Source organism: Rhipicephalus sanguineus, chromosome 9, assembly GCF_013339695.2.
Source record: "Rhipicephalus sanguineus isolate Rsan-2018 chromosome 9, BIME_Rsan_1.4, whole genome shotgun sequence".
NCBI lineage: Eukaryota > Metazoa > Arthropoda > Arachnida > Ixodida > Ixodidae > Rhipicephalus > Rhipicephalus sanguineus.
Window position 1 is genome coordinate 28,123,366 of NC_051184.2, and position 26,571 is coordinate 28,149,936.

The 26,571-nt window shown below is 46.0% G+C and overlaps 1 protein-coding gene across 1 annotated transcript; it reads left to right on the top strand.

Annotated features, from left to right (window-relative positions):
- LOC119404857 (coatomer subunit alpha) lies at positions 1-26,571 on the top strand. The gene is made up of 14 exons (XM_037671536.2): positions 1-360; positions 1,799-2,183; positions 3,539-3,710; positions 8,189-8,346; positions 9,029-9,191; positions 9,751-9,952; positions 11,568-11,707; positions 12,377-12,598; positions 18,030-18,192; positions 21,023-21,169; positions 22,371-22,457; positions 23,258-23,443; positions 24,383-24,647; positions 25,372-26,571. Exons 1-14 carry the CDS (start codon positions 133-135, stop codon positions 26,505-26,507), a joined length of 3,654 nt encoding a protein of 1,217 aa, XP_037527464.1. The 5' UTR covers positions 1-132; the 3' UTR covers positions 26,508-26,571.

Sequence of the window (26,571 nt, forward strand, 5' to 3'; positions counted from 1 at the left end):
GTGACAGGTCGGCAGCGGTGTTGGCGTGCCTGTAGATTTTGCCACGACGCCGATGTTAATATTTTCGGGCAAGCAATTTCTCTAAATAAAAGCTGTTTCGTTCGTTATCGTTAGGCCGAGACAAGACACAGAATGCTGACGAAGTTCGAGACCAAGTCGGCCCGCGTGAAGGGCCTTAGCTTTCACCCGAAGAGGCCGTGGATTTTGGCGAGTCTCCACAACGGCGTCATTCAGCTATGGGACTACCGAATGTGCACGCTTCTCGACAAATTTGATGAGCACGACGGTCCCGTGAGGGGCATCTGCTTCCACAACCAACAGCCGCTGTTTGTTTCCGGCGGCGACGACTATCAGATCAAGGTGAGACGACCTAGCGAACCGAACGAGCCGTCCCGACATGAAGCGACACCCGAAGCCGGCCGCTGACGCAATGAACTACGAGTGTCGTATGTTACCGTGCTTATTTCAGAGGAAGAAAACTAGCTGTCACCGAAAATTTCCTCCATCGAAGATAACTAACAAGGATTGACTCCCACCACACCGCTGCGCATCAATGATGGGCACTAGTGTGTCATGTCTCGTCGGAGTTGGCTGCTTAGCGACAGTAATCTGTGGTTTAGTTTAAGTAGCTATCTTCGAGATTACTGACCGGCAAAATAACGGACTCTTTTCTTTCAAAAGCTTTCCATGTTCTCACCAAATCGTCACAGCAGCGCGTAGCTGTCTTTCGCATCTAGATGTCCTGTGAATTATCGACAGATGCACGTCGTACGGCTTCTTTCTGGAACGTGCGTAGTCAACGTCTCTGCATACCAGGGTTTTCGCTTGTGTGCTCATAATTGCAGATATACCCCAGTTTACTTTACAGGTACACATCTTCGTCATAGATACCTGGTGCCAGTGCTAGCGCGCTTGCCTGACTCCTTGCATTTTGAATGGGGCCGGTCCCCTTGCCGAAGGGCACGTTTTACATTTGAACGAGGAAATATGCGCCCCCATACAAGGCTTCAGGTTCGTGAGATCTCACTGTGTGCTCTCTGTCAATGAGTGTGCGACTTTAACTCTCTGTCAACGAGTGTGCGTATTGTGGGGTGCTTCTGACAGATGTTCCTTGCAGTACACGGTTATTAAGGTCTGCTAGTTCAACTCGTGATTCGAAGTTTATTAACGTGTAGCCACACTACTGCCGAAGTGTTACAGCTGTTCATGGTATTGTCAAGCAGCTTTCCATAGACAGCGTTTACCGGGACACCTTGATTATCATGTACTTGTGATGGCGAAATAAAGTTGAATTGATAATTGAATTTGAGACTTTAGGGCAGGTTAATGGAGTACTGACACGATTTCGAGGCATCACAGCCTACCACAATGGACTTTATCATGAAGACTTAACATTCTGTGCTGAGTATGCGAATTTTGTGTCCTGCATGAGGCCGAAATCATTGTCATAGACGCCGGACGACAAAACACTCATCTTTGTGTATGTGATTAACATGCAGCTGGCAGCATTTGATGGATACTGCTGCAAGGGCATCATGAATTGCGGTCCCCACGTTACTTAGACCTACGTCAGACTGTGGTAACACGTCACTGTGAAACTGTGAAACCTCGATATCGAAACCAAAAGTGTTTTCTTGTAAGGTAGCGGAATAAAAATATATATATTGCGTTCTGAGGTACCGTGATGCTCATTTTGGGGTTATCAACACCAGTGCTTTTATTTAAAGCCACAATACAAAAATTGCTAAAATTCATGTCAGTGCTCCTTTAACATTACAACTTGTTTTGTCACTCTCAGGTCTGGAACTACAAGCAGCGGCGATGCATGTTCACGCTGCTAGGCCACCTGGACTACATTCGTACGACCACGTTCCACCATGAGTACCCATGGATCCTCAGTTCCTCAGACGACCAGACCATCCGAGTTTGGAACTGGCAGTCACGCACCTGCATCTGCGTGCTCACAGGGCACACTCACTACGTCATGTGCGCCCAGTTCCACCCGTCCGAAGACCTGATGGTCTCGGCCTCGCTCGACCAGACAATCCGTGTCTGGGACCTGGGTGGTTTGAGAAAGAAGAATGTGGCACCTGGACCGGGGGGTCTTGACGACCACCTTAAAAATCCAGGACACACAGACCTGTTTGGAACATCGGATGCTGTCGTGCGACACTTTCTAGACGGTACAGCTTGTCTTGTGACTGTGCACTTGCCGTTTTTCCTTTATTTCGTGGCTGTTCGGTCTTTAGGTAGATTGCACATGACGTCACAGAAGCCAGAGTTCTTCAGTCGTACGAGTTGCGAAACTCCCCATAGGCCCCGTGTATCAAAATGCGCAATTCCCATTGGCTGAAATCGTGGGGGGGGGGGGGGGGGCCTGCTGATTGTCGCGTCATCTGTTGACCGAAAAATAAACTAATAAACGCTCGCAACAACGCTAGCACTGCAACGTAATATTTTGTATTGCTCATAATAGATGACGCGACAATCTGCAGGTTCCCGCAGAATCGGTCGTGGGCTTGTCCGGGTTTCTGAACGCAGTTTCGCAAATTTTATATTGAAGAACTCTGGCGGAAGCAGCTTCTTATCGTGCTAGTATCCAAACATGATGGCCACGGTGACTGTACAAAATATCACCGTGCACAGTACATCAATTTGCCTTCAGTGACGGGGCAGGTTTTACAGCAGCTTATCACTGTTGTCGCTCAATCAAGCTTTTTCCTTGCACGACACCTTGACATGCTAGTATTCTAACAGGGCGGCCCATCAATACAGTCTAGCACTTTGTACAATCTGTCGATTTTACCAGCCACATGCTGCTTGTTAGCCCTGTCATGTGCCAACTGAACTTATTCTTGGCCTGCAGATTTCCTGTCTCCTCACTATCGCTCATGCTTTTAGCTGCTGTCTTCGGTGTTTTCTTTCTCTTGATGATACATAGGCATGTCATCTTTCAATGGATGATTTCACGCATTTCATAAGCATGTCATCTTTCAATAGACTGGTTTCATGACATTTCACCGTGCCACTGATGCCGCTAAGCGGACTGGACGGCAGCTATGGCAAGAATCATCTGATGTTAACACCGTGCCATAAGATTTATAGGCAGGAAGGGGCGGATATAAATGTTCTACTAGAGATGGGTTAAAAAGACCAGCCCTCGTGTTACCTCTGAAGTTCACTGTAAAAAGGGACGGGGGCATTTTCTGTGGCATTTGTCTTAACAATGACCCGTATATGACAGCGGCAAGCCCACTGTGCATTTGCTCTGGTCACGGTTAAGTCTGTCTAATTAAGAACTTCATTGCATTGACAGTGTCACTGCGTCTACTTGTAAATTTCTTTAGTCGCCATGTTTTGATGGACTACCATGTGACTGGCTAGGATGAATTTCAGTCTTTGGACAACACCAATCATGTGGTCGAGCTCTGTTTACTCTTGTAAAGGGAAGTAACTACTCGCAAAGTTTGAGGTCTGTGCAGTGCTGAAGTTTTCAAAGCAAGCTGACTGACTGAAAGTGGACGCTACTTTGCCCCAGGTCACGAGCGGGGTGTCAACTGGGCCGTTTTCCATCCCACCGCACCCCTTGTGGTGTCGGGTGCTGATGACCGGCAGATCAAGCTCTGGCGTATGAACGACTCCAAGGCCTGGGAAGTGGATACCTGCCGCGGCCACTACTGCAATGTCTCCTGCGTTTTGTTCCACCCAAGGTCAGGACACATCTTTTAAAATTCGACATGTGATGGTTGTTGAACACTAGCACCTTGAACATGACCACTTCAGTCGCCACGTCTCCATGTGGACACTCCACATATTTTTAAATTTGCGTATTAGTGATCACTGTGCAGTCCTTAATGTAGAACTGGATGCAAAAATTACAAAAATCAATGAAAAGCGAAAAGCAATATCATTACTCTCCACACCACTTTGGTGTGGAGAGCAATGATCTGACTGAATAATTGTAATTATGTTCCTTCTTGCATCAGAAGGCTGTAAAATGAATATTAGCTAGTGTATCAGCCTCTAACGAATATTTAGGTATCTGTTATTGATTGCATCATCTATCAGAGGCACACATCTGTAAAATATCTTTATTTTTATATACAGTAGAACCCCGCTGTTACGTTCCTCACTGCTGCGTTTTCCCGGCTGTTACGTCGTTTTCCGCCGGTCCCGCCATAGCTCCCATAGGATATAATGTATTGGGAACCCCGCTGTTACGTCGTAACTGTCGGACCGTTCCCGTATGATACGTCGCGAAGTGCCCCCGGAGCCGACCGAGTGACTACCAAAGAGAGCGGCCATGGCGCATTTTCACGCAGCTTGGCCTCGTTTGACCGTAATATTAGCCGCATGAGAGGCGCAAGCAACAGAATCTTTCAATTGATGCAAACAAAAGCATGGCCTTCGAGATTCAAATTGCAAAGGCGTCTATGACGTAACTGCTCGCGAAAGCAAGGCCTTCGAGATTGGCATTTACTATTGACAAAAGCATAGCCTCTGAGATTTGCATTGCACAAACATGGCGTGTATGACGTAATTGCTTGCGAAAGCAAGGCCTTCGAGATTGGCATTCACTTCTGCCATCGCGTTGGCGTAGACTCATCATCATCGTTATTTGTCGGAGAACGGGAGGAGTTCGAGCTGGTTGGAGCTCGCATGGTCATGCGTGCGGTTCGCGGTCGGACTCGCCGCGCCGGTCGTGATTGCGTGTGCTTAGTTTTTTCATGCCTACAGCTGTTGGTGTTAAAAAAATCACATACGTTGATTATATTTCTGTGGATAAGGCCGTCCTAAGCTCCGCGTTTTTATCCATCGACTAGATCGCGGCTGAGCGCGCCAATTTTCGTGCTGCTCGTAAGAATTGAAATAAAATTCTGTACCACTAAATATTTTGCCGTTTTTCCTGTTTTTCGGCTCTTACGTTTCCCGTCTCTTACGTTTATTTCCTACGGTCCCTTCAAAAACGTATCAGCGGGGTTCTACTGTATAAAGACTGGCCTGCAGTGGCCAAAATATTAATGCTACATGTGTGAAAATTTGTTCTGACACAATTGCAACATGTTATGAACGAAATACCTTGAAAATATATAACGGTGACTGCCTAATAGCACTGCATTATAATGTGGGACTGGATGGCACAGTCTTTACATAACTTTCCTTTGCTTGCAGTGCTTAACTTAGTTAATTACATCGTACTAATTAACAGCCTCTTTTCTAAGTTGTCAACATTCCTAGCATGTCTGAGAGAGTCCCATAGCTATCCGCAAGGTGAATAAGAAAGCTGCCATGTTCAGGAGTGGGTAAGCTGTCACTTACCTGATGGAGCATTTCACTGGCCGAGCTGGAACAAGTTTTCTTGCTCCGCAGCCATGAAGCTGAATGCCACTGGTCTATCTGGAGCTTATTTGTGCTTTCCACTGGTCCATTTGGTGTGACCTGCACCACGACGGAGTGGGTCTCTCCTAATCATCATCATCATCATCATCATTTATTAACCCATAAGGACCCTAAACAGGGCATTACATAAGGGGGGGGGGGGGGGTTACAAGGTTGAAATGAGGCATAGTTCAATCAAATCAATCAATCAATCAATCACTTTTATTTTCTTTTCACATTGAAAAAGAGGAGACAGGACTAAAAGCTACAGAAGCTTGACAGGGGTCCTGCCCCCTTTAACAAATGACAACAGCACATTGCAGAAATGTCTGATCTGAGTTCAGCAAATGCCTAGGAAAAAAAAAAAAAACCCAACAGCGCTACAGAAAGTACAAGGCACGCAAGAGAAATTATTTCATGGCCAGTGTTCGCTGAAAAAGAGGCGTACAACACAATGATGGGAGGGAGCTAAAATTAGACTTAACAAAAACACAACAGACGAAGAGAAGTCAAAACAAGTGAACTTCATGATACAAGCCTTAGTGGGCACAAAACATATTAAGTACAATATCTGTAGTATACAACGGCGAAATAGGGAAAAAAAATTACATGAATACAAAAAATGCATAATTAAAGTCATTTAACAAAGAGCGTACTTAAGGACTCCTTGAATTTTTCTGAATTTGTTTCAGTGGCAATAGATTCCGGAAGGCAATTCCAATCCTCGATGGCTGCGGGAAGAAATGATTTATTAAATGTAAGGGTCGAACCGTGAAGGCGTTGGACAGAATTGAACAGGCGGCGAAAAGTTCGAGCAGGTGGAAGTAACAGTGTACCATGCATATGGGAAAAGTTGTGATATAGTTTATGGAACAGGGCGAGTCGGAAAATTTTGCGTCTAACTATTAAAGGAGGAAGTTCAAGAGATGATTTAATGTGGGTTACGCTGGTGTGTGAATTATAGTTTGATGAAATAAATCGGGCAGCACGATTTTGGGGTTACGCTGGTGTGTGAATTATAGTTTGATGAATGATGTCCTGTCTTACTGTATGGTAGACTCATTAAATGGAAACTGAAGGGACCAGGAAAATATATGTTGCGTTTAACAGGAGTTCCATTAACTGAGAGGTAAAGAGGGGTGCAGAATTCAAGTACAAGACTAGTGATATTTTCAGTTATTTCCGTTTCAGTGATTTTCGTTTGCCGAGAATCTGCTGTATTTGCTCTCATATTGCCTGCAGTGGTCAGCATTGGTTAATGTTGGCTAGTGCTGCCTAAATGAAAGCTCTCGACTAGTGTTCACTAAGTGGTGGCTATTGACTGCTAACATTGAGTAATGGTGGCTAATGTCAGCTCTTGTTGCCCAAATTATGGCTAATATTGGCTAGCACTATCATATGTTGGGTTAAATGACATGATTCCAAATATGGTAGGGCTTGCGTTTTCCCCAGCTGGGAATTTCTGCGTCAATTTTTTTTAACACGAAAGTGTTTTATGCCGGGGTCCACCAAGACTTCACTGACGTATTTCCGTCACGGATATGACGTTCTTAAAATGTACACGAACATATTCGGCAGAAAAAACCAGAAGAAAAAGTTTCACAAACATGGTAAATTTGGGAATCGAACCCACGACCTCTCGGTCCGCGACGATAGATCGCCGAGCGTTTAACCCATTGCGCCACAAACGCACTTGCAGAGAGCTACACAGACGCGCCTTATATATCTAACACTCCTCCGTGTACCCGCGCTCTTGCTCGAGGCGGTGCCGCCGCCTACGAGCAGAAAAGAGAAGTACTGCATTATGACACTAACGCGCACCGACAGTGAACGCTTCGGTGGTCTCAGCACTACGACGCCTCGATGCCAGCATTCGAAGGGAGGCTGGCATCAAGAACCTTAATCAAGAAGCACTACCAACGCCACCTAGGTGGTGTTCGCCCTACTCAGCACAGCGGAGCGTGGCCTCCGCAATCAGCTCTGAAAATGTTTCTGAAGTTGATTGCGGAGGCTGCAATTGCGACGCGCTATACGCGCTGATTTGACTCGGTGGACGATTCAGTTACGTGCTTTGTCTTTCGCGTTGTATTAGTGTGTCAGTTACGTGCTTGGTCTTTCGCATTGTGCTAGCGTGTGCAGCGTAATGCAGCTTCCATATGCACAAACGGTGTTTCTCCGCTGTCTACTGATACGAGTGTGATGGCACCGACTACGAGAACTGCGGCAATAAGCGCCGTCGAAAGACAACGACGTCGGCGAGCTAACGTCGCGCAAGTGAGTTTGGTGCAGCGATGGGCACGCCAGGGGGGAGCAGGAGGCCTTCGCGCGTTCACGGCTCAAGCTGAGAACTCTGCCTCTCGCTTTCCAGAAGTTGACCGTATCGCGACCCAACTGGCTGCCATACACGCACCGAACCAAGACCGAAATGATCGCACCTTCGCCGAAGCGACCCGCCAGCAGGACCCCGCTCGACAATACGACGCAGGATGCCCAGCACACCCACAGGATGGTCTACGACCCGCAAATCTAGCACCCTTCGCTGCAGTGGACCGCGAGTTGACCAAACGATTCAGTGACAATCCGTTCGGTTTCGCCTGCACGGTTTGCGAACGCCTGTGGTTCACGTGTGATTTGCGCGATGCTCCGGCGTGTCCAATGCAGTGTCTCCGGACAATGTATCCCGGTCGCGAGTCTTTCAAAAACTTCCTCTTATGTGCCAACTGTTTCACTTTCGTGTTCTATACCGATTCCTATATCAGAGGGATCAACCACATTTTTTTCTTTTTTTTTTCACCTGATCAATTTTCAGGCAGGAGCTGATCCTCAGCAACTCCGAGGACAAGAGCATCCGGGTGTGGGACATGTCCAAGCGCACTTGCCTGCACACTTTCCGGCGCGAGCACGACCGTTTCTGGATCCTGGCTAGCCACCCAAGCCTTAACCTCTTTGCGGCAGGACACGATTCAGGTGCATTACCTGGAATTTGGCATGTCATACCTGGTGCAGATTGGCTGGTCAAAAGGAGGAGAGGCAGCACGGGGCTTTCTTTTTGAAATGCACTGAAATATTGCCACTGCTAGAAGAGTACTGTACAGAAAATGTTCTCATTAATAATGCATGTTACAGTGTTACGAGAAGGCAAACTTTGCCGTTGGTAAAAAAAAATTTATTGTTTGAGGCTTGAACTTGGGACCGTGCCTTTGCGGGGCAATCACACCTTCCATCTGAGCAAACCAGAATACTAGAGTACATTGATGTGAGTCTGAAATAATGAACTAGCGCTATATGGAGGACCTGTCTTGGTACATTGTGGCTGTAGCATTGTACAGGTGGACCCCTTTATAAGAGGCACTCATGTAAGAGACAGTTGCGTATAAGACACACCAGTGGGCCTACATAGAAAAAGGGGTTGATCAGAAAATGACAGCGTGGTTCCCTGCTTATAAGAAACACCTCACATAAGGGACAAGAACTGCACCCCGGTGCATGTCTCTTATAAAGGGGTTCCACTCTACTGCTAAGCACAAGGACGCAGGAATGACTCCTGGCCACGACGGCCGCATTTTAGTGGCACTACGGTGTGCCTCATAACGGTATGAAACATAAAACACCACAATTTCTTAATTTTTCACTCCTTCTCAATCCGCAGGTATGATCCTGTTCAAGCTCGAGCGTGAGCGCCCTGCATTTGCCCTGCACGGCAACCTGCTGTATTACTGCAAGGACCGTTTCCTGCGACGCCTGGACCTCACCACCTCCAAAGACGTGGCCTATTTGCAGTTCCGTGGCGGTAGCCGTAGCCCTGTTTTCAGGTGCGTATCTGTCTTTTGGCTACAGCCAACAACCTGCGTTTTAGGTGCCTGATCTTTCGAATTTGCCTGATAATGTGGGCACTGTAGTGGCACCGCTGCGTGCCCCACAGAACCACTGTACAAAGGCATCTGAAATTTCGGATGCTAAAGCCATTTGTCATCTGATTTTTCGACTTCATGCCGCAATTACAGGTCTGAAATGGCATTCATCGAAGCAGCCATTGTTGCCATGTTGATTACCTCGTAACCACATCACTCCAATCTGCTTGCAGCTGTAACTGTTCCCAAAAGTCACTTTTGCCGCCACACAGATAGATATCTTGGTTGTTCTTGAAGTACTTCTATGTGACTACTGAAAATGGCAGTTCTGCTAAGTCGGGGCTTTTTTTAACTTGTGTGTCGTTTTTTGACTCACGTTGGAATCTTAATTACATTGGTCTCATTTTTTACTCAAATCAGGCAATTTAGGGAAATTAATTCACTGAGATGTATAAAGGCAGTAGCAGGTAAGCATTATTGTTATTATTATTTTCAATTTATTATTTCTCTATTGGTGCAGCATGTCGTACAATCCAGCGGAGAACGCCGTTCTGCTGAACACACGCACTGCGAACCCAGACAACAGCACGTACGACCTGTGCATGGTTCCGAAAGACTACGACCCACAGAATCCAGACATGGTCGAGGGCAAGCGATCCACCGGCCTCACTGCTGTCTGGGTAGCACGCAACCGTTTTGCCGTGCTCGATCGCACCCACAATGTAAGTGCACCTTTCTGTTGGCCACGGGATTGAATCCCGGCCGCACTTAGATGGAAGCGAAATGCTAGAGGCCAGTGTGCTTAAATTTAGGTGCACATTGAAGGACGCTAGGTGGTCAGTTTCCAGAGCCCCCCTCTAAGGCGTCCCTCTTACTCATATCCTGGTTTTGGGATGTAAAACCCCAGCGATTATTATTATTAATCTTTCTGATGAATTACATTTCCTGTGTGCTGGATTGGCTCAAATTTACCTTCAGCATGCGTTGTATGTTTTGTTTATCTCGGTAGAGCTGTAGCCATCACTTACCTCACTGTTCACTATGGCATTATTCAAATTATCCTTCTCGAAACTGTGTGCTTGAAATGCATTCCTGCTGGGGTAAGCTCATTGTCTGTGACATTCCGGGTACATTTCATTTTAAAAATACATTAACAAATACCTAGTGATAGTATTCTTGTAACATTATATGTGAGAGAGTGACATTAGATGCTGGGACACTAGAAGACCACATGACCACCTGGAAGGTTGGTGAAGATTTTAACCCTTTCACTATCGGATGTTTTTGACCGTGACACACCCCTATTGTAGGGTTGGTTTTGGGAATATCAGGGAATCTTGAAACGCAAAGAAATTGCACGTTGTGAAGTCAAGATGACAGATAGGGACGGAAAGGAGATACAACAACCTTGTTTGCTGCTGATAGCAGCAAGTGACGTCGCGGAGATCGAGTGAAAGCAGTGATTGAGTCATGTTTCTGTCTATTGGAGAGGCAGCGGCGCGCGTCTCTGAACGTGACGCGCTGTAGCAGACAAACCTATGCAATAATAAAAAAAAAAGAAAGAAAAAGAACCCCGGAAAACCTGCAGCAGATGGCAGACCAACACTTGCACCCGCAATCATGCGCGTCGCATGGTCGCTCAGCCCGAGAGAGTAGCGCGTGCAGAGTGACCATGCCCTCCTGTAAAGAAGTGTGGGCGTGGTCGCTTCGTACCCTTCAATACATGTACCCACATAGCGAGGAGTGAAAATATGTGCTTCTAGAAAGACCGCACAGATGACGTAACCAGTAGAATCACGCCAAACACGCCAGCTTTGCTCTTCGGCGCGAATTTTTTAATGCACAATGGAGAACATACCGGTATGTCAGTGATGCTGTGAGGGGGAAACGCGAAAACGTACCGGTACGTCAGTGACAGTGAAAGGGTTAATGTCGTCATTGTCAGTGGAGCTTTGTACTTCTGTTTGTTTGCATTAAACTACAATGCTCCTAGATGGCGTACCAGGGAGCTCACAATGCAAGCTTTCCAGGAATTCTAGATTAAGTCCTTTCCATCTCTTTCAAATAAACATATGGTATAAAACACATAGATGTTAACAGTAAATTTTAGTTGGTACATCAACACTCGTGCCATTCCCCTTTGTCTCATATTCAGTGTTTCGTGATGTCAAAAACGGAAATGTTTACCTAACGCATGAACCATTGTAACGAACTCCTCTGGAATGCTGTGTTGTCTAAAGTATATGATTTGCACCAGGTGATGTGGATTAAAAGAGGAAATCCACAGCTGGGACATTTTGTACCATGTACTTTGCATGGTTACCATTGTGCTTTCAGATTGTCATCAAAAACATGAAGAACGAGGTCAGCAAGAAAGTGCAGACACCCAGCTGTGATGAGATCTTCTATGCTGGCACAGGCATGCTTCTGCTGCGCGATTCTGACAGCTTGATGCTGTTTGATGTGACTCAGGGAAGGTGAGTGTGTGTGTGCTTCATTTAATGTGCCCTTGAGCTGGAGGGTTTAAGAGGAAAGGTTGTTGTGGTGTTTACATTTTTAACCAACACAAGGGAGACTAAAATGTCAAGATACTATTCGATTCTGTTTCTGTTCCAGTCCACCTGGCGTCTAATTTATCTGGCTGTTGACGCTAGCATGAACAGGGACCCACGTCAATTTCTGAAAAGGGCAATGAAACGCTGTTCCGGTTTACAGGACTTCCCCTTTGTTTTGGCATAATTAGCATTGCCTACTCTGAGATGTTTTCATTATCTTTCCGGTTGATACGAGTCGAGGAGAGCCTAGAAATGGAGATGGTCTTAGTTGTGACATGCTTGCATGCAGAAAGCGGAACGTCAGGGGATTGAGGTTTCACCTGCTTTTCTGATTGGTTCACTTCCCCTCACTTATCTTGCAATGGCTTGCAAAGATGGCAGTGGCTCTCGACGGGGTGTTACATATTTTTCATGTAACGAGGACCTTGGACTACTGTGTCCCATACATTGCCCCCCTCTACTCTTATGTACTCTCACGTAGTGCTTAGCAACAAGTCCTTGATGGTAGAATAAATTATGACGATGTTTCGAAACCTAGCGGTTTCTGTGAGACGAGTGCATGGCGTGATTCTTTCCTGTTCACGATTGCAGGCAGCGTGCCTCGGTCAAGGCCAAGGCAAAGTATGTGGTGTGGAGTTCAGACATGAGCCACGTTGCCCTCCTGGCCAAGCACACCCTGACCATCTGCAACCGCAACCTGGAGGTGCTCTGCAGCGTTCAGGAGAGCACACGTGTCAAGAGCGGGGCATGGGACGACTCGGGTGTTTTCGTCTACACCACGTCCAACCACATCAAATACAGCCTGACCAACGGGTGAGCGCCGACACTCTGTCTCTTTAGTCGTGATTGCAATGGAGCAAAAGGATAATGTCCGAGGGACACTGAAAGAAAATGCTAAATCATTCTGGAGGGGCAAGGTATGCTATAAAAACTGCATCGTTAATTTTTAAATAGGATTCTGATAATTGACAAAGAAATTGAAGGTAAATGTTCGAGCTTTTGAATTTGTCACTCAAACCTATCTTTCTTTTTGCATATTATGGCCATTTTAGCTTAGTAGATGCCTTTGACTCTTTTGGAATGCTTGTGTAGTCATTTTGTTGCCAATAAAAACAAAGCCTAAACAGACAGCATTGAGATGCGTACAGTAAAAGCTCGTTAATTCGACACCCGTTAATTCGGAAATTCGGATAATTCGGACGGCTCTATTGGTCCCGGCCAAAGTGCATGTTAATCTATGGGACCAAACCTTCGTTAATTCGTCAGAATTCGGCTCCGCACCGCTTAATTCGGACAAATGCTGACGGCTGATGCTACACAAAAGTGTGGTAAAGCAGCGCTGACACCACTGGAGTGAAACCGAAACCTGAGTGGCATCGCCATCATAATCAACTAACGGGGGCGATCGCAGCGTCACCGAACGTCGGCGTCTTCTTTCTTCTCCACTGCGCTAGGGTGGCTAGAATGGGGAGGTGTGAAAAGCGGCCGCGAAAACCGGTCCCCAAATCGCGCCGATGCCGCAAGGGGCGCTGTACGCAGAGGCGCGGGCAGTCGAGCAGACGACGTGCCGCGTAGCGCCGCTCATGTACGGCAAACCTGTCTCGCGCTATTAGCTTGCAACAGTTTGCTGCGTCAATCGTCTTTTTCCTTTTCTCTTTCAGCGGGTGCAGTAAAAAAAGGGCACACTGAACCATCTTCCTCTCCTAGTAAAAAACAGCGCGAAAACCACGAAGACGAGACAGATCAAACAGGACTAGCGCTGTCTCGTCCTTGTAGTTTTCGCGCTGTTTTTTACTATGAATGTGTACCAACAAGCTCAAGTTCGTACGCTTCTCATCTTCCTCTCCTTTTTTACTGATCTTCGTGAAGGAATGCACGCGAGAAAGAATATATCGGAGTGACATGCGGTGCGCACCAACCAGCAAATGTCAATTGGTGTTACTTCCTTGAAAGAAAAAAATTCGTTACACACAATATGGATAATTTAAAAAAACACATATGAAGCCGAAGGTAACTAGAAAGTTAGATTAAAAAGTAAACATCGAGTAAAATGATAAATGAGCAAGCGGTCATACTGTCAGATGGAATTTATGAAAGAGATAACCCTCGCGGTAGTAAATATCTAGATCTGAAGTAATGCAAGAGATCAATCTAGAAAAAATGGATTTGGAACAAAGAAAAGGAAAAGAAAAATAAACCATCGCGGTAATCTTTTCGTCATATTTATATAACCGAATACAGCACAACAGACATCCCTCTGAATTTAAAAACAGCAACTTATTGTTAATCATATCTTCTCTAGTGAAGCTACGAGTTACCTCTTTTCTAATTGTAATATCGGCGACAGAATAAAAGGAAGTGGTCCGTTGTTTCAATTGATTGCAAAATTTGCACAACGGCCGGGGACGCCATGAGACCAGCATTATATAAATAAAAATTCACTCATGGAATTTGACCGCGTAATCTGCTGTAAGAAACTTCTAATTGTCACGATGCACACCGCTGTTTATTCCAGCAATACCTTACATGTACGAAGTTTTTAAATTTATCCAGTGATAATTTGCCAGTGTCGCTTTGCAAACAAGCATTTCTAAACCTTAAAGCTGTCGCATAAGCCGTATCTGGTAAATTAGGAATCAGAGCTCCACATAGAGATACTGAGGCACATGAATCCGCCATTTTATTTAGATACAATCCGCGGTGGCCCAGTACCCTCAGCAACCAAATTTTTTGTAAGTTTGCAGGTATTAGATAACGAAACATGCTCAGGAGTGTTGAATTCGCTGCCGTATATAGGAAGTGCCGAACATACCGAAACATAATCTGTAACTATAACTGCTGTTGATTCATTTGACGGGAGCTTGCTAAAACAACAGCCAGTATTCTGGAATTAATATAGGTGAATATACACGATGATAAGAGAAAGATAGAAAAAAAAGCGCTAATTTCTGCAACCCAATAGGGAGCACGGCTAAGCGCCTTAGCTGTATGATTGGGAAGTCGAATTGAAAAAGACCACTGAAAAGAGCGAGAGATGATGCCTAACCTAACGTTACTAGACTAGGTTAACAAACTAGTCTAGTGACGTTGTCCTAACCTTACCCTCTACCGATGCATAAGTCGCGGTTTTTTTATTGACATAATGAGTTGTATTGCTAATTGTCATGTGAGCAAGGTGTGTACTGGCAATTTAAATACAGAAATGGCATTTGTTTAGCATTAGGAGAAAAAAAAATCGCGACATTGTGTGCGAAGGATCGAACTGAGCTTACTTGAAGGGCCAATATGTTATATTTTTACATTGAGTAGTTCTAGCAGCGCTAATGCGAATATAATCTGAGGGGTGTTCACTCACGACTAATGTGCTTCAAAGAATAAACTAGGTTTTTATATGAAAACGTATAATTATTGTCTCTGATGCAAACTGTATATCTTTAAAAATGTACGTTTTAACTGTTGGTATCTCTGATCTAATTACAGACCATGGTAATCGCGCTTCCATATCTAACACATTGTTTGCAACGAATATTAGAAGTCCAAGGCACAAGCGCAAATCATTCCTTTCTAAAAGTATTAGAGGTTTCATTTTTAAGCTGCGTTGCCAGAGAAAAAGAACAACAAGAAAACGGCGCCCTATACCGGGATAGGGCGAACATACATTTTGTTAATCACTATCATTGTATTTCTTCGCAATTCAGTTCTTTGGTTTCAGAGTTTTCGTAGCAGCCAGGAACGAAGCACCAGCGTTCAGTTCTCTTCGTTTTATAGGGCATTTTCACCACAGCTCACTAATGCATAACTCGTGTACAATAAAGAACGCGTAAATGGTGAAAAGAAAAAAAATCACGCCGCGTTTCCTTGTAATAGCCTTCCAACGGGAAATCTGCGACAGCGGCAGCTGTACCCGCGCCCCCTGCAGCAGCGCCCCTGGCGGCATCGGCGCGCAGAGGGACCCTCTCTGGCAAGGGAAACGCGCGGCGCTCAGCACACCTCCCCATTCTAGCCACCTTAACTGCGCCTCAGAGTCTCCGACGTCTCCGACGCCATTTTCCCTTGTGTTGTCGTGTCGGCGCCATCGCTTGTTGCGGAGTTCTCTTTTCTTTTTCTTCCTTTGTGACCGTATTTGCATGCCATTACCATCGTGCGCTACAGTGATGGCAACGCCGAAAAAGCGGCAGAAGTACGAAGCGAAGAACTTGGCGACTAAAGTGGAAATTTTGGAAGCACTGAAGAACGGCGAATCGCGACAGCACGTTATGACCAAGTACAACGTGAAGCGGAGCACGTTGGGAACGTACGTGAAAAATGAACAACAGATTCGACAAGCCTTCGAAAGCGAGAAGTTTCATGCATCTAGAAAGCGGTTGCGAACCGCAGCTCATCCCCAGCTCGAAGAAGCTTTGCTCCGGTGGATTACTGACTGTCGCAACGCGCATCTGCCTTTGAGCGGACCTCTCATCATGGCGCAAGGTGAGAAGTACGCTGCAATGATGAACATTGAATCGTTCAAAGCGTCAGAAGGTTGGTTTGCGAGGTTTCGAGAGAGACACGAACTTGTCTTCAGAAGTGTGTGCGGCGAAAAGGCCAGCGTTGACGAAAGCGTGACCACCGAGTGGAGAAATGTGAAGCTGCTGGAGCACATCACCGCATATGAACCACGTGACGTGTTCAATGCAGATGAAACTGCTCTATTTTTCAGAGCTCTGCCCGACAAGACGGTGACTTTCAAAGGGGACGCGTGCATTGGTGGCAAGAAGTGCAAGCAAAGGATAACTGTGCTTCTTGCCGCCAATATGACTGGCACGGAGCGCTTGCCACTACTTGTCATCGGGAAGGCGCATAAGCCACGTTGTTTTAAGAACGTCAAAAGCCTTCCTGTCGAGTACACAGCGAACAGGAAGGCTTGGATGACCTCGGACATTTTTCGCGGCTGGCTGCAGCAGTTAGACCGGCACTTCACGTCCAAGGACCGCAAGATAATTATGGTTGTTGACAACTGCAGTGCCCATAACTGTACAGTCGAACTGAAGAGCATCAAAGTAGTTTTTTTGCCGCCCAACACTACGTCTGCTCTTCAGCCGATGGACCAGGGTATCATTCACTACGTGAAATCGAAGTACCGCAAGCACCTGCTAGAGCGAATGATCCTATGCTCAGAAGCTGGAACGTTGTATCAAGTGGACTTACTCGGCGCATTGCACATCATCGCCCACGTGTGGAAAAACACTCCGCCGCAAGTCATCGCCAACTGTTTTCGGCACAGCGGTTTTGTGAGGCCCGAGCATGCGGCAGTAACTGACGATGGCATCGACGAGGTGTCAGCCGAGTCCACCGACGATGACTGCTCGGCCTTCGATGCTGTCCTTCCCACAGATGTGACCCTTCAGGACTACATCGCGATTGATCATGGTGTCGCCACGACTGGTCTCCTGACCGATGAAGACATTATTAATGATGTCACGGGCGCCCAGGAAGACCACGATTCCAACGAAGAGTCATGCGAGGAGATGCAGCCGCGACCTCATCGCACCTCACGGGAAATCTCGGAGGCGCTTTTAATATTTGAGGACGTTTGCCTGAACAGTCCCGACAGCTTGCGTGCTGTTGGCCATTTGGAACAGTTACGAAAAATTGCAATGTCAGCCGTAATCTGCGCGAAAACGCAGACGACAATCACAAAATACTTCAGCAAATAAAGGTATGCCTCTGCAGCTTGATTTTAATGTTGTTTTTCCTGTTCATTCGTTAATTCGGCATTCGGTTAATTCGGACATTTTTTCCGGTCCCGTGAAATCCGAATTAACGAGCTTTTACTGTAATGTCACTGCAAACTGATGTGTGCAAAGGTGAAACCAGTGTCAGCTTTTTTTCTTTTACATCATTTTTATCATACCAAACATCCTCTCAAGGGTACAGTGGGGTTTTGGAAATGTCGTTTTGGAGCTAGGAGAGCTCAGCTTATTTCTTCAGCGTCCTTTTAAGAGCAAAAGGCATAAAAAGAAGCAATTATATATATTCGGCAAGTCCACCAACCAAGAGCCTGTGTCGGCGGTGATGCTGCAGAGGCACAGGCCGTTCTTTACTAAACTGGATTTGCTGGTGCCTCATTCTGTCTATTGATTGTCGACCGCTCGACTGCTATTTGTGCCTCGGTCTTGCTTGAATGAAAGTCGCCCAGGAAGTAGTCAACTTTCTGTGCGAAGTGCACAGTAGCAGTCACGTGTTCTGTTGTGTTGGCCCGCAGTGACCACGGCATAATCCGCACCCTGGACTTGCCCATCTACATAACCCGTGTGAAGGACTCGAGTGTGTACTGCCTGGACCGCGAGTGCCGGCCCCGTGTCCTGGGCATCGACCCCACTGAGTATCGGTTCAAGCTTGCTCTGGTCAACCGAAAGTATGATGAGGTGAGTGTCTTTTACACTCAAACCTCATTATAACAAAGCTGCATCTGCCACGAAAATAACTTCGTTATATCCAAAAATTCCTTATAAACGTTTATTTATAACACTGTAGCTATGACAAGATTATTCTTAATTTACTTCGTTATAACCGATAATTCGTTATATTCGTGTTCGTTATAACGAGGTTTGAGTGTAACAGCAAAGCTATTTAAACCAAGCGTTAGTCCATTCCGTCATGAACAAAAAAAAAGAACCTCACTGAGCAGTGACGTCACCTCACGTTGCCTAGCATCCCCTAGCGCACCTGTACATAGCTTCGCTATCTCGCCCTTGCATGGCAAGGCTGGCTAAAAAAAGCTTGGCTAAAAAAGCTTGGCTAAGGAACTTGGCTAAAAAAAGCTGGGCATAGCTTGCACTAGTGGCACAAGGCTAGAGACACAGCTGAGCTGATCAGTACCTAGCTGGTCCTGGCCCAAAGCTGAGCACTACTGGCTGCCACCCGGCAATCTGCACTCGTCTGTAATGCGGGGGCATCTGTCGAGGCTGAAGGCTGGCTTAGAGTGATAGAGCGGGACTTTGCAAGTCTGGGCATTGCCTCGCAACACTTGGCAACACTTAGCAAAAACTTAGCAATGTCCTGCAACACTTAGCATAACCTTAATGAGAACCAGCAGATAATGAAGCTAAGGAAGGTATAGGGGACGTTAGTTGTACTGTTTTAAAGGGACACTAAAGAGAAGCAATGAATTGGTTTAAGTCGATAAATTGTGCTCTGAGAACTCTAATGTCGTTAATTTCGACATCATAGGATTAATAATAGAGGAGGAAATCAAGTTCAAAGTTTCATTTAATTTCGTGCCGGAATCTCCCCGCGTGATGTCACGGATTTCAAAGTGTATTTATCGTATTTTGGCTCCATTGGCTCAACAAAATTACCCCAAACTTGGTATGTTGAGTCTATGGCCCCCTCAGAGGACAACGTATTTCAATTTTACCAATTAGGAACCACATAATCTCTAGTAGGCGCCGAAAACATGTGACGTCACGGCGAATGGTGCGGAAACTTCTAGGAGGCGTTGCCACCCACATTTTGTTGTTGTGCATTTTCTCGCAGCAAGCATGGTGTTTTTGGCATCGTGAAAGAGTGCTTTACTAATATGAGAAAAGTCGTTTTGCTTTTTAGTGTCCTTTTAAGTGTATTGTAGTAATTGTGACATCAACATGAAAGTAAACTGGATGAAAAGACAACTTGCTGCCTTCCCTTCCTTCATTGCATAACCTCACAATATTTAGCAAAGCTTTGCAAAATCTAGCATAACCTTGTAAACCTTAGCAAAAACTTAGTAAAACCTCGAAAGGTCTGGACAAGCTAGGTGCCGATCAGACCCGCTGGGTCTCTGGCCTCGCACCACTAGTGCAAGCTAGGCCCAGTTTTTTTCCCACTTGACATTGTGGCATAAACAATCGTGGATAACGCACATCAATGGGCTGGTTGGTTTAGATTGATGAGACACTGAGCTGCGCAACTGTAACTGGGACAAGGGAAAGGTAATAGGTAACATACAGTGGTATTAGTGTGTCGTTTATTACCTTTTCTCTGTCCCTTTTCCATTGGCATTCCTCGGTCTACCATAATCCTAAACAAAAGAGATCTCTGACTTAAGAATGTTGCTTGAGAATCGCTTTATCGACCAAAGATGGCGAGACTTTGGGAGTTGTGAAGTGTAACACGGCTGAAGTTCACTCCTGCTAAAGTGGATGTTATGGATTTTGCGTGTGTGTTTTTGTTACAATTTTGTTGCCTGCCAACAGCTGTGATGAGGCCTTGGCAACAGGTTGCTGGGGCGTACAATAATGCGAGCACAACAAAACATAAGCACAGAACGGCATTTCAGGTGGTGTAGGGTTAGTCTGTGCATTGCTTTGAGATGTTTTAATGCTAGATTTGATTCAACATAGACCCCCGGAGCTCTGTGTTGCAAAGACCATACTGTTTAATTTCTTTTTTGTTGGTTCAAAAATATTCCTCGAGGCAATCAGACCAGGTGTTATGTTATAGGGAATAGATGGTAAAGATAATTCGTAAACAAAACCATATAGTACCAGTAAAAGATATTAAGATTCATGGTTCAATTGTCAGGAGCCACAAAGAAGAGTGTATGCCAATTAACATGTTTAGTTAAGAAAGTAAAGATACATGCGAATAACATCGCTTAAAGAAAACCAATAAGGATAAGTACAAGTCGGTCAGTTTGCTCAGTGTGCAGCAGATGCTGGAACATGCTTACCGTATATTCTTGCATATAACCCGCACCAAAAAACTGAAAAGTGTGTTTAAAAAGTGGGGGGGGGGTGTTATATGTACTCAAACCTTGATATAACGAACACGGATATAATGAATTATCGGTTATAACGAAGTAAATTAAGACTAGTCTTGTCGTAGCTACAGTGTTACAAATAAACGTTTATAACGAATTTTTGGACATAACGAAGTTATTTTCGTGGCAGATGTGACTTTGTTATAATGAGGTTTGAGTGTAGGGGTTATATGCATTTTTTTTTTCTTTTTGTATAGTTAGATAGGAGTGCGGGTGTTATGCAGGGGCAGGTTATATGCGAGCAAATACGGTATGTTAGTGTCGCTAGCATGGAGCAAGAATGCTTCTTTCTCCGTGGTCAGTAGTTACGCGTGATGAAAAGTTTTTCCAGTCGGTGATAGTGCATGGATGGAAAAACTTTCGTAATGATGGGAGTTTTATGCCGGGCACCTGACTTGGCATGAATGATTGCGGCTTAGAAAAATAGCTGAACAGTTTCGCCTCTATGCCAACAGGTTCTGCACATGGTGCGAAATGCCAAGCTGGTGGGCCAGTCCATCATAGCCTACCTGCAGAAGAAGGGCTACCCTGAGGTGGCACTGCACTTCGTCAAGGACGAGAAGACACGCTTTGCCCTTGCACTGGAATGCGGAAACATCGAGGTGAGCATGAGTGGCTGTCGTGCCGTGCAGCTAGGCTTCCGTGAATATTCGGGCACTTCGAATATTCAATCGAACATTGCGGTATTAGAGTTCGCTTTGACATGAATATAAGACTTCACCAATTTTGAAGTATTTGAAAGAAACTAATAGAAAAACTAATGTACTTTGCTGCATGCAACCCGCCTGAAAAAGTTGCATCAGTGCAACCTGCGGCTGCTGTGCCGTACGGTGGAACGCTACAGTAAAACATGTTACTTTCTTAAATTTACGGTATGTAGCCTGTATAAGCCCATATATAACACGCTTTTTAAAAGTTAACATATGCACCCTTAAAGTGTAGCTTCGCGGCAGTGCGGATTTCTCCTGACTAGACCGTTTCACGGCATAGAGGCAGCTACATGCTGCAGCAAAAATACCTACCGTATTTACTCGAATCTTGGCCGACGGCGATTCTAAGCTGACCCCCGAAATTCGCAAGGCGAGAAAAAAAAAACTTAATCATTGTACTCGAATCTATGCTCGAATCTAAGCCGACCCACCACTTTCGCACATCGTTTTTTTTCAAAAAAAAAAAAAAATCGGCTTAGATTCGAATAAATACAGTATATATGTCTATTCGCACGTTTCAAATACTTCAAAATTTTGAAAATTTTCAATTTGTCTAGAAGCTGATTCGATTACTGTAACATTCGTTCAAATATTTGAAGCACTTGCGATATTTGCTCTGGCCTATGTTTTGGCAATACAATATCGATATGGAGAGTTTTGAAGGGTAGATGCTGCACTTGGGCGATGCATTCTCTGTCATTTTGCCCATTCACAAAACATCTGTTAAACTGAACCGAGGTTGTGAAGCTCAATCGGGGGCCAACCACTGCCAGTGGTCTAGTCGCACTGTGGTGCATCATGTAACTGAACCACGGTTGCGCTAACCACAGTTAAGGTCGCCTGTGTAGCACTGGCACGGCAGTTCTTAGGAGCCGTGTTTCCTGTAAATGTGATGTTTCAGGTACTTTTAAGCAGTGACCTTGTTGCATTAGTTGGAATCAAGGTTTTGCTTCTATTGTGCCTTTAGGCTCTTGATTTCGAAACTATCACTGTGCATGCAAAGTGGTGAGCCAGACGATTTTGGCATGAATTTGTTCATGCAAGCACGCATCTGTTCCAGCATTCAGGAATTTCATATGTTTCGTTCCTCTAGGTTGCGTTGGAAGCAGCTCGCACCCTTGACGACAAGAAATGCTGGGAAAAGCTGGGCGAAGCCGCTCTGATGCAGGGAAATCACCAGGTAATAGAGTGGCCCTGGAGGAAAGCATCGCTGTTCGTTGCTGTACCTGCACGAATAATTCATTCATTGTGATTGGGGACTTCGCGCATTACACATTCTGTGTACTGTTACGGTGTGTTCTGTTGTTTCCAATTTGGTGATTTTTTGGCAATTTGGCCACACTTTCAGCATCATTCTTCAACTTTGATGTGCACTTCAGTAATGAAAACTGTATCTTAGAGAGAAGGTTTTTGAACTGTTTTGAACCTCTATTTCGTTAAAATTGCTGCATACCAGATCTTTGGTTTCCTTGGACCGTGGGTGCGTGCTTCTTTAGTAACAAAACTGCATTATGTACAGGACTCGATTAGTTATGTACTACACCCATTAAAGGTATCTGAATCTCAGCCTTCCATAAAGGTCTGACTTTTTGTTAGCATTACCTGAGCTTATTTTTTATAGTGTGTTCTGGTGAGATGTGACTCCCTATTCTCCTAATATGATGGTCAGAACAACACATGTGCTATAATAGAGGACTGTGACATGCTTAATACTGTGCATGGCAAACTCCTGTACTATGTGCAGGCAGTGATGAGGCTAGGGTGATTAGTTAAACCTCTCTGACTAGTGCATTAAAACCCATCAGAAATGTTAATAGTATGCACTAAACACCTCAAGGTATGCATTTGTACGGTAATTGTCATATTTTTTTTAGATGCCCTCATAAATTGAGCTTGACGTACTTGTCACTAATGTGCAATCAATGAGTTGCCCTGTTTAGAATGTCGCGTTTTGACGTGAATCCCTTGTTGGTGCCTCAGGTGGTGGAGATGGCATACCAACGCACCAAGAATTTCGACAAGCTGTCGTTCCTCTACCTGATCACGGGCAACCTGGAGAAGCTTCGCAAGATGCTCAAGATTGCGGAGATACGAAAGGACACGAGCGGGCAGTTCACCAACGCCCTGTACCTCGGCGATGTGCAGGAGCGCATCAAGATTCTCAAGGTGGGTATTTGCCGTTGATTCCTTCATTGCTTCGTTGACTCAGAGTTCAGGCTCTCTGAAGCAGGGAAGAAAAAACTGCTGTCTTCATTCTGAATTTCATCCAATATCTGCAACATGCGAGCTGCCATTGCCAACGTCATCATCATTTAGATTCAGATGCTTTATTTTTCTTCGAAGTACACACAAAAAAAAGGTGCAGATGCTGAATGCATAGCAATGCCTTACATAGGCATCTGTAGCTATCACGCGAAAAAATGGTGTTTCAATTGCATAGGGATCATTTCGCAGCATGACCTCGTAAACATGAGACTTTCTGAAACTGTTGCATGCGCTGTATTGGCCCTGTCATATTACTAATATGCAGCCATCGCCACCATAGTTGCTGCCCTCAAACCATTGTTGTCATTGTTTTCGTTTGACCAGCTGTCCATGTTCTTCAGCATTGCTTACGATCTTCCTTCAAGTTTCCCCCTATAAGGGAGCTGTTCTCGAACTGTCCATTTCGGCTGCCGCTGATTGGCCAGAGCTCAATGAGCAGCGCGCCCCCTGTTTCGGGTTATTCTTCCGCAATGTCATCTGATGTGACGGCGCTTCCACAATTCTCTACATAAATGAGAGGAATGAAAGGCGCTTCAGTGCAGTGAATGCAGCTTTCCAAGATCCGCTTTTGGCCACAAAAAACATGGAGGTCCTGCATTAACTCGTATTCCTTGATCATGTTAGCTGTCGAACTAGGTTTAACGTGGCCTCCCGTTTAACGAACTTGCACGGTCATGTTATGGCTTGCCACTTTTTGCAGCAACTGAACGCACTCGGATGACATCAAGCTGAAGTAGACATGTCGATTAAATGAGCAATTCCAGGATAGCTGCCCTTGTCTTTCTTTCTTTCTTTCTTTCTTTCTGTCAATTGTGAGCTTTCGATATTGTTGCCCTGCAGAATTGTGGACAGACCTCCTTGGCCTATTTGTGTGCCCGCACTCACGGACTCACGGAAGAGGCCGAGGCTCTCGCTCCACTGGTTCCAAACGCTGAGTCACACAGCGCCCCAGATCCCAACGCCCCTCTCCTCACGCCTCCTGTGCCAATCCAGCCATGTGACGAGAACTGGCCCCTGTTGAGCGTCACCCGAGGCTTCTTTGACAGTGCAGCTACCACAAAGAAAACTGCCATGGCTGCAGCAGATGTGGAAGTGGACGCTGAAGGTAAGTCTACGGGTCATGTGGTACAGAACAAAGCATCTTTGTGTAGCCCTGCCGGTATTCCAGTTACTGTGAGTGTAACTTGGGAAGGCATCAAGACTTGGGCGTGATGGTACTACAGTGGACTCTCAGTAAATGACGATCTCTTAACCCTTTCAGCCCTGCAATCTTTATTTTTGTTGGAGACTGTTTTAGTACGCATTTTCCTGATATTAAATGCTGCTTAATTTGAACAACTAACTCTAATATGATTGGTACCTATTTGAATTCAGCACCTCTGTTCATCTCTCTGTAAATGGCACTACAGTTTAAAAAGAACATATTTTCTTGGCCCCTTCATATTCCGTTTAGTGACAATCTACTGTATTTCATTGCGGCGAGATTCAACTTCAGCACCATATAATCCAGGAAGAAGTGTGAGATTCTAAATATGGTCAGGGGTGCTTTCAAGGACGTTCGACAATATGTTGTCACATTGTGACAGCAGTATACGTAACTTAGGTGCAGCTAGTAACTGTTGGATCATTGAAAGACTGTATTTTTTTGGTACCAAAAACGAGTCTGCTATTTTTGCAACTGTGCTGTTGTTTCTTCTGTCAGATTTCTTTCCATGTACCCTGAAGTTTCAGACTCACTTTTGTGTGCAACGCTACTTCATTATTTAATAAAAATTCCATTTCACATGTGTGAAGTAGTGCTGACGTAATTTCCTTTTGTGATTTGTTAGGATGGGGTGATGATGCCGAACTTGCTCTGGATGAGGAAGGCGCAGCGGGCGAAAAGGAGCCCCTCGAAGCTGGCGAAGCTGGAGAAGGTGGATGGGATGTGGACGAGGACATTGAGCTACCGCCCGAGCTCGCTGAAGCGACTGGACCCACCCCTGGTGCCGGGGACGAGGGCTATTTCGTGGCCCCGACCAAGGGCGTCTCCCAAAGCCAGCAGTGGGTCAACAACTCCAAGCTTGCCGTCGACCACGTCTTGGCCGGGTCGTTCGAGTCGGCCTTCCGCCTGCTCCACGACCAAGTCGGCGCAGTCGTCTTCGAGCCCCTGCGGCCGCTCTTCATGGCGACCTTCGCGCGTTCCCGCACGGCATTCCAGGGCTTGCCCGAGCTGCCCTGTCTATACGGACACCCCCTCCGGAACTGGAGGGACGCCACTTCCGCCAAAAGCGGGCTCCCAGCTGTTGGCTGCAAGCTATCAGACCTGCTGGACCGTCTGCAGGTGTGCTACCAGCTGACAACTTCCGGAAAGTTCTCCGAGGCCGTCGAGAAGTTCCGGGCCCTTCTTCTGTCCGTACTCCTGCTCGCTGTCGACACGAGACAGGAGATGGCAGAGGCCCAGCAGCTCATAGAGGTGTGCCGCGAGTACATCCTGGGTCTCTCCCTGGAGACCGAACGGAAGGCACTTCCCAAGGAGACGTTGGAACAGCAGAAGCGGGCCTGCGAGATGGCAGCGTACTTCACACACTGCAACTTACAGCCGGTCCACCAGATCCTGACCCTCCGCACCGCACTCAACCTGTTCTTCAAGCTAAAGAACTACAAAACGGCAGGGTCCTTCGGCAGGCGGCTTCTGGAACTGGGACCGCGTCCCGATGTGGCCTCGCAGACCAGGAAGATCCTTCAAGCTTGCGACAAGACTCCAACAGACGCGCACGAGCTGCGGTATGATGAGCACAACCCATTTGCACTGTGCGGCAAGAGCTACGTTCCCATATACAGAGGAAAGCCGGAAGCGAAGTGTCCGTTGTGCGGAGCCAGCTACCTTCCAGAGTTCAAAGGCTCCGTGTGCGGTGTGTGTTCCGTGGCCGAGGTTGGCAAGGATACCATCGGCTTGCGCATCAGTGCTCTGCAGTTCCGTTGAGCTCATGTTGGAATTCTTGTGGAGTTGGGACCTTTGTATAGCTACTGGCAGTGAATTTATTTTA